This window comes from Aotus nancymaae, unplaced genomic scaffold (genome assembly GCF_030222135.1).
Source record: "Aotus nancymaae isolate 86718 unplaced genomic scaffold, 86718_ANA_hifiasm-v0.15.2.pri h1tg000032l_0, whole genome shotgun sequence".
Lineage (NCBI taxonomy): Eukaryota > Metazoa > Chordata > Mammalia > Primates > Aotidae > Aotus > Aotus nancymaae.
In genome coordinates this window covers 12,614,398-12,628,649 of record NW_026988445.1, presented here as the reverse complement: position 1 = coordinate 12,628,649, position 14,252 = coordinate 12,614,398, and the positions used below count along the sequence as shown (strand labels likewise).

The following is a 14,252-nucleotide window of genomic DNA, read 5'->3' as shown; positions in this document are numbered from 1 at the left end:
AGACTTATCCAGCATCTACTCTGTCTGCAATCACTCTGCTGGGTTCCAAAAGGGAAGCCAAAGATAATTTAAACACCTTCTGCCTTTTAGTGCCAGTCGTGTGATGAGGCCTCTCACCTAGCTCCAGTGCCTGACCCCTGGTGGGTGCTTAATATTTGTCGTTGGTACTGTCAGACTTTTTGTTGCTTTTACCAAATTCTTTGCTGACGGAGCAAGTTTTAGAACCTTTGGCACCCTCCCTCCCTCTGGTGGTTCACTTTGCCACACTGGTGAAGGTGAGTCTGGGGCGAGGTGGGTTGTTGACTTTGCCGTCTTGTCCTTTTGATTTCAGCGTTTTGTGTGTTTCCCTGTAGGCACCAGTTCTTTTCCTTTCCTTTTCCTTTCCCATTCCCTTCTTTTCTCTCTTCTTTTTCTTTTTTTTTGAGACGGAGTTTTGCTCTTGTTGCCCCAGCTAGAGTGCCTCAGCCTACTGGGATTACAGGCATGAGCCACCACACCGGCTAATTTTTGTATTTTAGTAGAGATGGAGTTTCTCCATGTTGTTCAGGCTGGTCTTGAACTCCTGACCGCCTGCCTCAGCCTCCCAAAGTGCTGGGATTACAGCTGTGAGCCACCTCACCCTGCCACACTGATTCAAGTAGTCTTGTGTTATAGTCTCACTTTGCTCTGAGGGGTGTGGTACATTCAGAGACTGAGTACAGTACTTGGACATAGAGCTCTTGGAGCCAGTGGGGGAGTGGCTGGCCAAGTTGCTTGATCCTTTTTAAAAATTTCCTCATCTAATTACTCTGGTTCAAGTATTGAGATTTCGCTTCATGAGATTTTACCATTATTAACTAAGGAGATTCCTAAGACATTTTTGGATGATTATTTTTAATCCACATAGGCTAGAGAGCAAAAGACTGGTTTATCTAAGTATTCTTTTTATTTTTATTTTTCAATTATCCATTTTATGAAAGGTAAATGAATATTTTTAAAAGTCAAAATTTATAATGAAAAGTTACTGTTTGGAGTATTTGTGGAAAATGTGGATCAGATAATAGATTTGAGACAACTATTTTACTTAATGCAAGATTTGGTTTTAGAATTCTTATATAAATAACAGCTACCTCTTTTTTGCGTTTGACCATTTATCCAGATGTGATTTGACGACTTTTTAGGAGCACAGCTCTTTCAGGCACTCAGCTCCCTTGAAAGCAAAACTATTTCTTTAGCCAAAAGAAAAAATTGGATCGTCCAATGAGCCTCTCTGTGTGGCAGCAGGACTAGTCCGGAGCGAGAGTTCTGTGGAGCCTCACAGGGTGGGCGCTTTTTAACTTGGCATTGCACGTGAATATCCCCACTTGCTGTCCCTGCCACGTGGTACTCAAAGTTCCCTGCCTGGCCTCTGGCATTTGTGTTATGGCCTCTTCTCTGCGGGGGTGGCATCTTAAGATCTCTGTTCTGGATGATAGAGTATTACTAGAATCTTTTGAAATCATTATTGACAAGTTGGTTCAAGTATAAATATTTATAATATTATAACTATCAACCTGGCTCACTGCCTGACCCCTGGTGGGTGCATAATACCCTCCCCTTAGGTAATGTGTGTTTGGCCTAGCTCTGTTAATAGCCATTTGACTTTGTGCCTGAGAGTTTGGATTGGGAATTTTCAGGTTGTACTTCTTGTCAGTTTTCCCTTAATTAAAAGCAAATAAAGATCATGTGAACTGACAAAGAATCAATATATTAAACTATTTGGAAAGTTCTACAAGAGATAATGGTGTATATATTGAAGATTACACCTTAGTACATGGCTTATTTGCATATTTGTGTGTATTTAGTCTGAATAATGAAATTAAGAATGAACTTTAAAATGAACACTTTAAAAATGAACATTGCATTGTTTCATAGTGGTGTTAAGTCCTGTGAGCCTTGGGTTGATGTTAATTTTCCCCTTCTTTTTTTTTTTTTTTAAAAGGATTCTATGCTTTTATCCTGACATCTGCAGTCGTTGGAACATGTCTCTTCCAGGGCGTAGAGTTTCATTATGTGTACAGACATTTTCTTCAGTTTGCACTTGCGGCCACTGTGTTTTGTGTGGTCTTGAGTGTGTATCTCCACATGCGCTCTTTGAAAGCACCCCGGAAAGACCTGTCACCTGCCAGCTCTGGTGAGCAGTGATAAATCGCGTGTTGGATGAATGCGTCCCAGAGCCCTCCAGCAGCCATTTCCAGATTTGAGTAGATGGCTTTTTTTCTAACTTCATTTTATGGGAAATGAAGAGAAATAAGAAAAAAATGAAAGGATGAAAGAAAAAAGTTAAAGAGAAATGAATTTAAAGGAAGAAAATGTTTTTGTTTTTCTTTTACACTTTAATTCATTTCTTTTTTTGCAGTTGCTTGATGACAGTAAAACGTTTAGTAAACTTACAGGCATTTTGACTTATGACAAATATTATTTCTTTGTCCAAAGTAGTAAACACTCTTTAAAAAACAAAAGTAGCCGGGCGCGGTGGCTCAAGCCTGTAATCCCAGCACTTTGGGAGGCCGAGGCGGGTGGATCACAAGGTCAAGAGATTGAGACCATCCTGGTCAACATGGTGAAACCCCGTCTCTACTAAAAATACAAAAATTAGCTGGGCATGGTGGCGCGTGCCTGTAGTCCCAGCTACTCAGGAGGCTGAGGCAGGAGAATCGCTCGAACCCAGGGGGCGGAGGTTGCGGTGAGCCGAGATCGCGCCATTGCACTCCAGCCTGGGTAACAAGAATGAAACTCCATCTCAAAAAAAAAACAAAAGTAAAACAACAGAGGTTACTGGCCAGGCGAGGTGGTTCACGCCTGTAATCCCAGCATTTTGAGAGACTGAGGCGGGTGGCTCACCTGAGGTCAGGAGTTCAAGACCAGCCTGCCAATGTGACAAAACCCCGTCTCTACTAAAAAATACAAAAATCAACTGGGCATGGTGCTGTACACCTGTAATCCCAGCTACCCGGGAGGCTGAGGCGGGAGGATTGCTTGAATGCGGGAGGTGGAGGTTGCAGTGAGCTGAGATTGCACCACTGTACTTCAGCCTGGGTGACAGAGCGAGGTTCCCTCTAAAAAAACAAAACCAACAAAAGAAACTAGAGGTTGCACATTGGTTGATTCTGACCTAAAGTATTTAAATGTAAAACTAGCCTATTTAAAAAAATTTGTGAGTGTAAAGTACTTTGGGGGGCCCTCTTGATTTTGGTTAACTTTTTAAAGAAACCTGGGAAATCTGGGGTCCCAGCTCCCCAAAGGCTGTAGCAACTGCCCTTTCAGTTGGGTAGGCATCTCCTGGCTCCCTTAGTCTGTGCCGTCCTGTCTATCTCACAACCAGAGCTCTGCTCAGGCTCTTGTAGGCATTTGAACTGTGAGCCTAGATAGTGGGCAGCAGTGCCATTTTAAAGCCTCCTGACTGGGTTTGGAACACTTTGGGTAAACACTTTTCCCTTTTCAGGAAATGCTTTCTATGATTTCTTCATTGGCCGTGAATTAAACCCTCGAATTGGTACTTTTGATCTCAAATACTTTTGTGAATTGCGCCCCGGGTTGATCGGATGGGTATGTCTTTTTTTCTTTCTAAATTTCAATTCAATAGGTCTAATTAATTGCTAGAAGGAAATGTAGGCCATTTAAAAATAAGCATTGAGTGGTATATTTTTAGGGATAATCATGGCTTTCCATAAATCTTTCAAAATATTTTCTTATTGTAAATATCTTCCAGAGGTTTAAGATGCCCCGTTACAGGTTATAACAAATAAATAACATTTCTTTGCTTTATTATATCAGTTTATATTTATGTAGGAAAGTGATAGTGTGGATGAATTCTTGTAAGAAAAAATGCATTTTCCTCCTTTTTAAAGCCTCATTTTTACCTAGTTTTAGGCTTGGAGTTGCAGATACAGAGCAAAGAGTTCCCTTCTAACTTTCATCCTACTTGTCACAGTGTTACCTTCAGAGGAAACCATTAGTGTAATGATGAAGAACAGGAGATTAACATAGCGACAGCATTAGTCACCAAGTCCACAGGCCTCAGTAGAGTTCACCAGTTTTTCTGCTGTTGTCCTTTTTCTGTTCCAGGAACCTCGACAGGACTCCATGATGCATTTAGTTGTTGTTTCTTCGTCTTCTCTAGTCCATAATAGTTGTTTAGGCTTTCCTTGTCTCTCATGACCTTGATACTTTTAGGAAAGTACTGGTTGGTTATTTTGTAAGAGTGTCTCTTAGTTGGGGTCATTCCAGTGTTCTCTTTGATTGGGGTGAAGTTATGCACTGTGACAGGAACACAGAAATGATAACTGCATCCTTCTCAGTGCATTGGGCCCAGGGACCCGTGGTGCTGAGATGTCTTATTACTGGTGGCGGGTAGGTATTAAGGTGGTGTCTGCCGGGTGTCTCAGCTGTGAAGCTCACTCTTGCCTTTGTAGTGCTAAGGTCTCTGGGGAGGTGCTTTGAGGCTATATACTTTCCCCTTTTGTTTCAGGTGCTTATTAACTTGGTGATGCTTTTGGCTGAAATGGAAATACAGAGCCGTGCTGTTCCGTCCTTGGCCATGATTTTGGTTAACAGTTTCCAGCTTCTGTATGTGGTGGATGCTCTCTGGAACGAGGTAATTAATTTTAAGAGCCAAAGCCTTGTCAGATGGCTTTGAGTGGGTGAGTGACCTGTCAGAGCCTCGGCTTTTTGCATACAAAGTGAGGGGAGCACAGCCTACCTCCTAGGCTGCTTGTAAAGAGGACATGAGGCCGGCCATGCAAAGCGCTGAACTGATGAGGGAGCGCTGACACGTGGGAAGCTTCTAGGCATTTTGGAGTGCTTTGGTGTTTATCAGCTGCTCTTGTGTTTAATATTAAATATTTAAGATTGGTGGATCTTGATTTTGTTTTTGTGGGTGGTGGTAATTATGGTATCACATGAAAATGGACGGATTATTACCAAATTAGAATGGTGTTTCTTGGATTGTCAAGAGTCACTTAGTTTTTAAATAATGGGGGAGATGTTTTATTGTTAGTATTTTAAAATACAAAGACTAGCTCTAATCAGATGAATGTAAAATCAGAAAATCAAGATGCATTGAGGAAACCAGTTGAAACAAGGCTAAGTTTCCATCTCCTGTCTTTTTTCATATATTGATTAGTCTTTCTACTAGTTGAAGACTGGTAAATGTTTCTTTTCTGTCTCAACCAGCATGTTCCTTTTAAAAACTATTTCTTCCTCAGGCTTATTTTACAAGTATTTTGTCATATTTACGGTTATCTTTGTAATCATCTCCAATTTCTTTCCATGTTAAAAAGTTTTGGCAGCTGTACATCATAATGTTCTAAAACAAGTTTTTATGACAGTCTGTTGAGACAATCTGCTGACATTTCAAGAGAAAACCTCTTTCCTTTGAGTCTAGGACATTTAAAAATATTGTATTATTTGGCCATCAGTACTATATATCTCCCCAACCTTTGCCAGCTAGTCTTTAATTTTGGCCTTCTATGCAAAATCACAGAGAATATTTAGTCTGAACAACTTTGAAAGTTTGATATTGGTGTTTCGATGATCTTCCTGTTATTTAGGAAGATTAGGATCACTTTGAGGTAAGCCTCAATTGCAAGTGTTGGGATTAGTGCTTTCCCCTAATTACAGGTTCCTGTTGTGCTCCTACCACTTCATAGACCCTGGCTTTGAGCTTGGGAAGCTATGAAGGTAGTGGTAGCACTTCACATTGAAGTTCTTTAAAAATTCCAACTCGACCCAAAATTAAACATGTTTTTGAAATTAAAAAACAGCTCTTTTGTAAATGCACTTACTATTACCAGTGTAGATTTGTTTGCTGTTACAGAATGAATCGCTGAAAGAGCATATAGGTTACAGTTTGCAAATCAAATGATATTTTACTATTTTGATCACCTCAGAGGCCTCTTTAAACCTTCCTTTCCAGTAGCTTTCCATTGCAGTGATCATTTCTTCTGGTTTCTTCCATTAATAGCTTTCTGCCATGTTGTGGTCGTCACTTTTTAATTGGCTTAGAAGTTCATATTTTGTATAGATTTAGCCAAACATTGACTTGTGTTAAAAGAAAACTTTTTGCATCCTAAGGCAAAACTCTTGAGGCAATATTAACATAGCCCCAGGGGTAGAGAACTAGAGTTAGGAAATTGTTTTCTGTCTATTCTCAGTGTCTTAGCCGGATTATAATAAACTTCTTGAGGAAGTATTGGATTTTATGATTTATTTAGCATTCTGGCATGTCACTGGGTAATTAGCAGATGCTTAATAACTTTTTTGTTAGGTCACTTGATAGAAATCCCTCCGTATTAAAAGATGGGCTCTACCTTAAGAAAACTGAGACTACCAGTTTAAATATGTATGACCCTTCCTCTGAGCCCATCCTTCGAAAGCCTTGGGGCTCAGGAGCTGGTAAGGCTAAGGTCTTCCCCTGACCTGGCACTGGGTGTTTATCCTTTGCCCTCTCACTATCACTTACTGCACCTGCTTTTATTTGCTCCCACCTTTTTGTCACCTTTCTCCTCTTTTGGACTAGGAATCAGATCACAGGCCTTGAGAGTTTATGTGTAAGAATAAGACACTCTCAGGAAGAGAAAGTTGACCACTTGTTTTCACTTATATGTGAAAGCTAAAAAAAGTTGATGTCATAGAAGTAAAAGGTAGAACAGAGGATATGGGAGGGTGGGAAGGGAGGGATAGGGAGAGGTTTGTTAAAGGATACAGATTTACCGCTAGATAGGAGGAGTAAGTTCTAATTTCTAGTATTCTATACCACTGCACGATGACTACAGTTAACAGTGATACATAGTTTCAAATAGCTAGAGGGATATTGAATATTCCCAACACAAAGAAATAATGTGTTTGAGATGATGGATATGCTAATTACCTTGATTAAATGACGATATATCATGTGTATTGCAACATCACTGTGTACCTGTAAATATGTACAATTATTACATGTCAATTTTTTTTTAAAGAGAATAAAGAACTCTGCTAACTGAAGAATATAAGCCTAAGGAGCTAGATTTTGTGAGATTGATGTTTTTGTTCCATGTGACATCTGTTTTTCTGTTCTATGGCCTATTTGCTTTCTCTCTAGAAAAAAATGCTATTTGGAGGTACCACTCTTTTTCTTTAACCTAGAACTTTGATTCTTCTACAGAGCTTATACTAGCTAATTTTTCTGCATTAGTGGTATGTACAGGTAGTTTAGAGATTCCCTCAGACAGACCTTCAGAGTGTTGACCTTGGCAGTGTCTCCGTATTCTGGAGTCTGGCCTAAAAGTATCCACGTCCAGAGGCAGTCTGGCTCATGCTAACCAAATCACCAGGTAGTAATGCACTTTTATTAATTTACATGAGAAGTGAAGCTGTCAGTTCACCATGTTGCCAGGCAGCTTAATTTCTTCTGTGGAAAATCTATATGAAAAGCCAGATTATGATCAGAAATTAGATTGGTGCATGTGGAATTGAAAGAAAAAGAGTTGGTGATCTTACCATTCCTTCAGCAAACATATTTTGAACACTTCTCTCCATGGTGGGCACTGTGCTAGGTACTGAGGTGGCAAAGGTGAAAACACATGGTCTCTGTCTTTTAGAGGCTTTTAGTGTATTGGAGAATGACTAGACAAGTACAGTAACCCAATTGCTACAGCTTACTGGTGGATGGTGACATCTGAGACGTGCCCAGGTCTGAGTGGCAGGTCAGGAGGGCAGCACAGGGTGCAGGGCCTATGTGGAGGTTGGAGGAGGGGTTACTGGAAGAGGGGAGGGCCCGGGCATGGGGACATGGGAAACATTAGAGATCTGTTATCTTAGGAGCACGGCTGATGTGATAGGAGGATGTGACGGCAGAAAGACCTAGCAGGCCAAGGGAACCAGATCTCTCTCCCCTTTAAAAAAAAACGTTGGTACAGACCCACCCATAGAACTTCATACATTTGCCTTTAAGCTAGTACTTTATTTGAATACTTTAAACTAGAAACTCTCTTCCTTTCCACTTTCTCTATCCTTATAGGAAGCAGTGTTGACGACCATGGACATCATCCACGATGGATTTGGATTCATGCTGGCTTTTGGAGACTTAGTGTGGGTTCCATTTATTTACAGCTTCCAAGCCTTTTACTTAGTCAGTCATCCAAATGAGGTATCTTGGCCAATGGCTTCTCTAATGATTATTCTGAAACGTGAGTATTAATTTCGGTCTCAGTTTAATTTATTAAATATTAGGTACTGAGTCTTTTATGCTTTGATGTCTACATACTTGTAACATGCCATCTTGAGTGGTCAGCATTAGCTCAATTTGAAGTAATTTATGATGAATAATGAAAAGTCTGCATTTTGCAAAGAGAATGGATGGTTCACACTTGGGTTCCCAGTAGTACTCGAAACATTATTTTAAACAAACCATCTTGTTTTTAAATTTAATAAATTTAAGTTGATTTAATTTGTTTGAGTAACCATACATCTTTTCCATTGAGTGCCTGCTTTTTCTGGTAGGCATCTTATAAAGTGGGAAGATTCGTCTTGCCTTCATAGAGCTCACATTCTAACAGGAGAAATAGGACATTCCTACCTTGCTGTGAAGTGTGTGAGTGAGCACTAAGAGGGGCTTAGGTGATGGGTTTTTAAGGTAGAGAGAGAGAACTTCTCTCTGGGGAATGTCAGTGTGAACTTATTGGAGGATATGGTGTTTGATCTGAGTTTGAGAGGGTAAAATGGGATGGGGAGATTCAAAAGTCAGGCACTGGGAACACCTCAGCAAAGGTGTGTGGTGGGGAAGTATGAGATGAAATTGGGAAAGACTGAGAAGTCCAGTTTGGCTGCAGCTGAGGTCCACCAGGGTCAGTCATAAATTTTACTACAGGTCGAAATTTCTTTGTTCTTACACTGTTCATTAAACACTTTACTAGAGGTTGGGCAGGGAAAATTGGCAGTGAACCTCAAATATAGATAGTTTTACTACACTAGTTAGTATCTGTGGTAGAAGAAGAAATTCAAACCATTGGTTAAAATTAAGATTTCGTTTCACCAGTGGTTTGGTTGTCCATATCATCCATTTTATTATTCAAGACAGTATATTTTATAGTTCAGCTAAAAATGGGGAGTGTCTTAGTCTGTTTTGTGCTGCTCAAACAGACTAGCTGAGACTGGGTAATTTGTCATGAAATTTATTTGGCTTATGGTTCCGGAGGCCAGGAAATCAAAGAGCATGGTGCTGGAATCTGGCAGGGGCCTCCTGTTGGAGCATCCCATGGTGGAAGGTGGAAGGACGAGAGAGAGAGTGAGGGAGGGCAAGAGGGGCTGAACGTGCTTTTATAACAAACCCATTGAAGATACTGAGCCCACTCCTCTATTAGTGACATTAATCTGTCCATGAGGGCAGAACCCTCATGACCTAATTATCTCTTAAAGGCGCTACCTCTCCACACTGTTGCATTGAGGATTAAGTTTGTAACACATAAACTTTGGAGGACACATTCAAATCAAAGCAGGAAGTAGTTATTTCTTTTTCTTTTTCTTTTTCTTTTTTTTTTTTGAGACAGTCTTGCTCTCTCACCCAGGATGGAGTGCAATGGCGTGATCTCCGCTCACCTCTGTCTCCTGGGTTCAAGTGATTCTCCTACCTCAGCCTTCCGAGTAGTTGAGATTACAGGCACCCGCCACCACGCCCAGCTAACTTTTTGTATTTTTAGTAGAGACGGGGTTTCACCATGTTGGCAAGGCTGGTCTCAAACTCCTGACCTTGTGATCTGCCTGCCTTGGCTTCCCAAAGTGCTGGGATTACAGGTGTGAGCCACCACGCCCGGCATAATGTCTGTCTCTCTCTGTTTTTTTTTTTTTTTTTTTTTTTTTTTTTGAGATGGAGTTTCGCTCTTGTTGCCCAGGCTGGAGTGCAATGGCGCAATCTTGGCTTATTGCAACCTCTGTCTCCTGGGTTCAAGTGGTTTTCCTGCCTCAGCCTGTTGAGTAGCTGGGATTACAGGCATGTGCCACCATGCCCAGCTAATTTTGTGGTTTTAGAAGAGACAGGGTTTCTCCATGTTGGTCAGGCTGGTCTCAAACTCCCGACCTCAGGTGATCCCTGCCTGACTCAGCCTCCCAAAGTGCTGGGATTACAGGTGTGAGCTACCATGCCTGGCATGATTATTTTTTACTAGTTTATTGATAATCGACTATATAATAGTTAAATATCAGTGATACATTGATTTTTGACATTTTGAAATTTGAGCAATAGAAACTTGTGGACTTACAGTGGGATTCAGCATGTATTTAAAGTGCAGGATGTTCTGGTGCTGATTCTAACCTAGCATTTGATTTTATCTCAGTTGTCTTAGATTTTATCTCTTTCATGGATGGATATAACTATATTTTGCCTTCAGAGTCTTCCTTAGGTGGATGATGAGAGTAGTGCGATAGATTTTGGAAGGGTTACCATCGTTTTACATAGTGGCATTTAGAGTTTCTGAGTTGTTCTTAAGAATCAAGCCAGGTGTGGTGGCTCATGCCTATAATCCCAGCACTTTGGGAGGCTGAGGCAGGAGGATCTCTTGAGCCTAGGAGTCTGATTTGGAAATTTCCTCAGAGCATAGAAATCATTTTTAAGTGAAATTACAGATACTATTAGGCATTAGATTATAACTAAGTTATTAACATGGGAAAATATTTTAAAATTGCAGTTTGTGGTTATGTAATCTTCCGAGGTGCAAATTCTCAGAAAAATGCATTCCGGAAAAATCCCAGTGATCCAAAGCTTGCACGTAAGTATTAATTTCTATTTACATATATATATTACATGAAGATTTTATGCCACTTTTTATCTTGACATCATTAAAAATATACTTTTATTAATTTATATAGATTTAAAAACCATTCATACTTCAACGGGAAAAAATCTTCTAGTTTCTGGATGGTGGGGCTTTGTTCGCCACCCCAATTACTTGGGTGATCTCATCATGGCCCTGGCATGGTCCCTCCCATGTGGTAAGCATTTCAGAAGAGTGTTAGTTTGACCCTTTCAGCTGCCTGAAAGATGTGTGTGTCCTTTGTGTGGGACAGTGTGGGCAAGGTGGGTGTGAGTCTTTGGTTGCCCTTTTCTACTGTGAAGTTGGTCTCTGTAGAAGCTCCTCTTGCTTTTGAGGGTAATTGGTAATTCACAGAGCCTGAAGGAAGCCTAAAAGCAAAATTTTAAGTTTTAAACTGTGCCTCATAGCTTTTTTTCTAAGTAGAATATATAGAAATTAATTCAGCTTCTTAATTCATGACTCATTGCACACAGATTGGGAAAAACTTTGGTTCTTAAGAAGGCAAAGAGATTGTTTTTCTTTGTGCGTGTCTGGCCTTGTGGGGAGCTGGGGGAGCATGGGGAACTATGGGAGCTGGGGGAGCAGGGGCACTGGGGGATCCAGGGGAGCTGGGATAGCTATGGGAGCTGGGGGAGCTGGGGGAGCAGGGTGCAGGGGGTGGGGGGAGCTGAGGGAGGAGGGGAAGCTGGGGGAGCTGGGGGAACAGGGAGCTGGGGGAACAGGGAGCTGGGAGAGCAGGGGTAGCTGGGGGAGCTATGGGAGCAGGGGTAGCTGGGGGAACTTTGGGAGCTGGGGGAGCTATGGGAGCTGGGGAAGCAGGGCTATCGGGGAAGCAGGGGTATGGGGGAGCAGGGAGAGCTGGGGGAGCAGAGGGATTCGGGAAAGCTCGGGGAGCTATGGGGGTGGGAGGAGCTGGTCTGTGCCTGCTACCTCCTGTGTGCGGTGGCCCGAGGCCCAGTGGCTCTTGGCAGTTTTACTTCTTCACTGGGGAAAGAAGGGTGAGAAATGGAGATATTTGCATAATGTCTCCATTTATATTAACTATGAAGACAATGTTTTGATTGTGATGGATTGTTAGAATGGATTCATCACTCTTTGAGTAGCTTCTAATTTAGATAAGACCTGCCACTTCCCAGTGGGATTTTACAGACTGATTTAATTGTTTTCCTTATTAGAGAAAATGAAGTAACCTTGTGGTTCATTTTTAGAGAATTTGGGGGAAAGCAGGAAAAATGTAGTGATAATAAAAATATCTAATATTGTGTACTGGGATTATCCACAGGTTTTAATCACATTCTGCCTTATTTCTACGTGGTTTATTTCACCATGTTGCTTGTCCACCGAGAAGCTCGTGACGAGTACCAGTGTAAGAAGAAATACGGTGTGGCTTGGGAAAAGTACTGTCAGCGTGTGCCCTACCGTATATTTCCATATATCTACTAATGCTCTTCTGGCACATCTACAAAATGCTCCTGCAATTCTGGCTGCCATTTGCAAAAACAAGGAAAAATATCCAAAACTTTCTTTCTTTTGTTGCACTGACAGGATCTGTAAATTTTTTTTTTCTTTTTGAGTCAGGACTATAGAGCCAAGTAGTCTTTTAATATAGCTGTTTACTCTTATTAAATTATAATTAACACAGGAAAAATACAAGTAAGGATGTGAGATTTTGCATTTTTATGGGAAATTTTCAGCCCTTAAAAATCTGAAAACAAAACAGTCTTAATATAAATATACTATGAAGAATGCTATTGATGTTTATGGTTTTTGATTACTTTTCAAATTTTGATTTTTTTTTGCCCATTGGTTTTTCTTAAAACACTGTTACATTTAAAGTACATTTATGTTTTATTCAGTAAGAGAATACAATTTTTTCTTTAAGTAAGTCATTTACTAATATCATTTGAAAGCAAAAAGAAGGGCCTATATTAAATGCTGAAAGTGAAGAGTGATGAGATTATTAGTAGACACTGTTAAAGGGAGACCATTTGTAGCAGTTGGCTTAACCTCAACTTTTAAAACTATTTGAAAATGTAAATACATAGCTTAGTTTTATGTAATATATCAGATTTTTCTGTATAGTATTTTGAATGTGAGATGATTGTCAGGACTAACTGTCTTTTTAGCAAAACATTTTCAGTATTTTAAATAAAGTTTTGTAAAGTGATGTGAACTAAAAATTTTGAAACAATTAGAATTCATTTACTATCGTATAGAAGATACTGTTAAAATATAGGAAGGGTATTTTTTGATCCAAAGTTAGCGAATTTGGCTTTGCTACCTCAATTGCAGGTGTGTGTTTGCCTTTATAAACTGTTGCAAATAGAAAAAAAAATAGAATAAATATATATTTTTTGAGTAACATCAGTATTTAAACATTTTTACACAGATTGGTGTTTGAAAATTTGCCATTCCAGGCTAATATTTTTATATATTTTTGACTTTTTAAAAGTTCATCAGTGTTTTTGCTACTGTTAAGCTTACACAGTTTATACTGTATTTTTTTATATATCCTTTATATTTACAAAACTTTACTCCCTGTAAAGGAGTGCTATCTAAAAACAACTTAAGGGGTAAAGTCATTTCTTTTAGTTTAATAGATGTGTATAAGGTAGCCTTAGCAATTACATTCTAGTGAAGTTGATATAGTTTCATTTTTAATTGTCCTGTAATAGAACAGTAGCAAATTCACTAAAGGTTTGTGTTCAAAGTTAAATTGTTCTCAGTACTTTAAATATAGTGGAATGTGATAAATATAGTGTGTATGTTTGGGTTTTAATGATACATATTTTATATGAGCCATTTAGATATGCAGTGTTCATTCTACACTGCATTTGAAGTATATGTAACTTAGCTTATGTTAATGCAATCGTGAAGTTGGTTAGCTCTAACATCTTGTAGTCTTTAAACATTCTTTTAGTGAAATTGTCATTGTTTTATCAGTGCTGATGTGTGCAAGCAGTTTTTAAATTTTGCTTTTCTCCTGGCATCAGAAAGTGGTTCCCAGCATTTTCTGTACTAGATTACACCAAGGAAGCTTTTGGGGAGGAAGGAAGGACATTAAATTCTCTCCCCGATAATGAAAAGAACCCATTACCAATGCAGTGCTGCAATTTCTGGATATCAACTACAATTTGTTTTTAATTTTGTTTTTGACATGTTTATTTGGCAAATTTTATAATGAAGTTTTAAGTTGGAAATAAAATGTAGCAACATTTTGATCACTTTGGAGCTTTTTTTCCCCCCCTTTTTTTGCTTGAAACTCTAGGATTTTTGGGACCAAGACAGGAGCCCTGAGATTCCCACCCCCACCTAGCCTCCTCTTTTCCTAGGATCATCTGTTTGGGACCCCTGGACAACTGCTGTTTATTTCAAGACTCTCAGAATGTTGGAGCTCAAAGAGGTTAGTTGGGAGTCATAACTCCCAGAAAATGGTCATGTATT

General features: G+C 39.8%; 1 protein-coding gene across 4 annotated transcripts in view; it reads left to right on the top strand.

Annotated features, from left to right (window-relative positions):
* LBR (lamin B receptor) overlaps positions 1-14,029 on the top strand; it is a 39,796-nt gene extending 25,767 nt beyond the window's left edge. For 3 of the 4 annotated variants that reach the window (XM_064383550.1, XM_012459772.2, XM_012459771.2), the window contains exons 8-14: positions 1,961-2,152; positions 3,464-3,567; positions 4,490-4,615; positions 8,021-8,189; positions 10,683-10,763; positions 10,864-10,986; positions 12,091-14,029. In XM_064383550.1, the coding sequence (XP_064239620.1) occupies positions 1,961-2,152; positions 3,464-3,567; positions 4,490-4,615; positions 8,021-8,189; positions 10,683-10,763; positions 10,864-10,986; positions 12,091-12,251 (956 nt within the window). In that variant the 3' untranslated portion in view covers positions 12,252-14,029. The remainder of the gene's footprint in view (positions 1-1,960; positions 2,153-3,463; positions 3,568-4,489; positions 4,616-8,020; positions 8,190-10,682; positions 10,764-10,863; positions 10,987-12,090) is intronic. The other variant, XM_064383551.1, reaches the window with a different exon arrangement.
* The last annotated feature ends 223 nt before the right edge of the window (positions 14,030-14,252 follow it).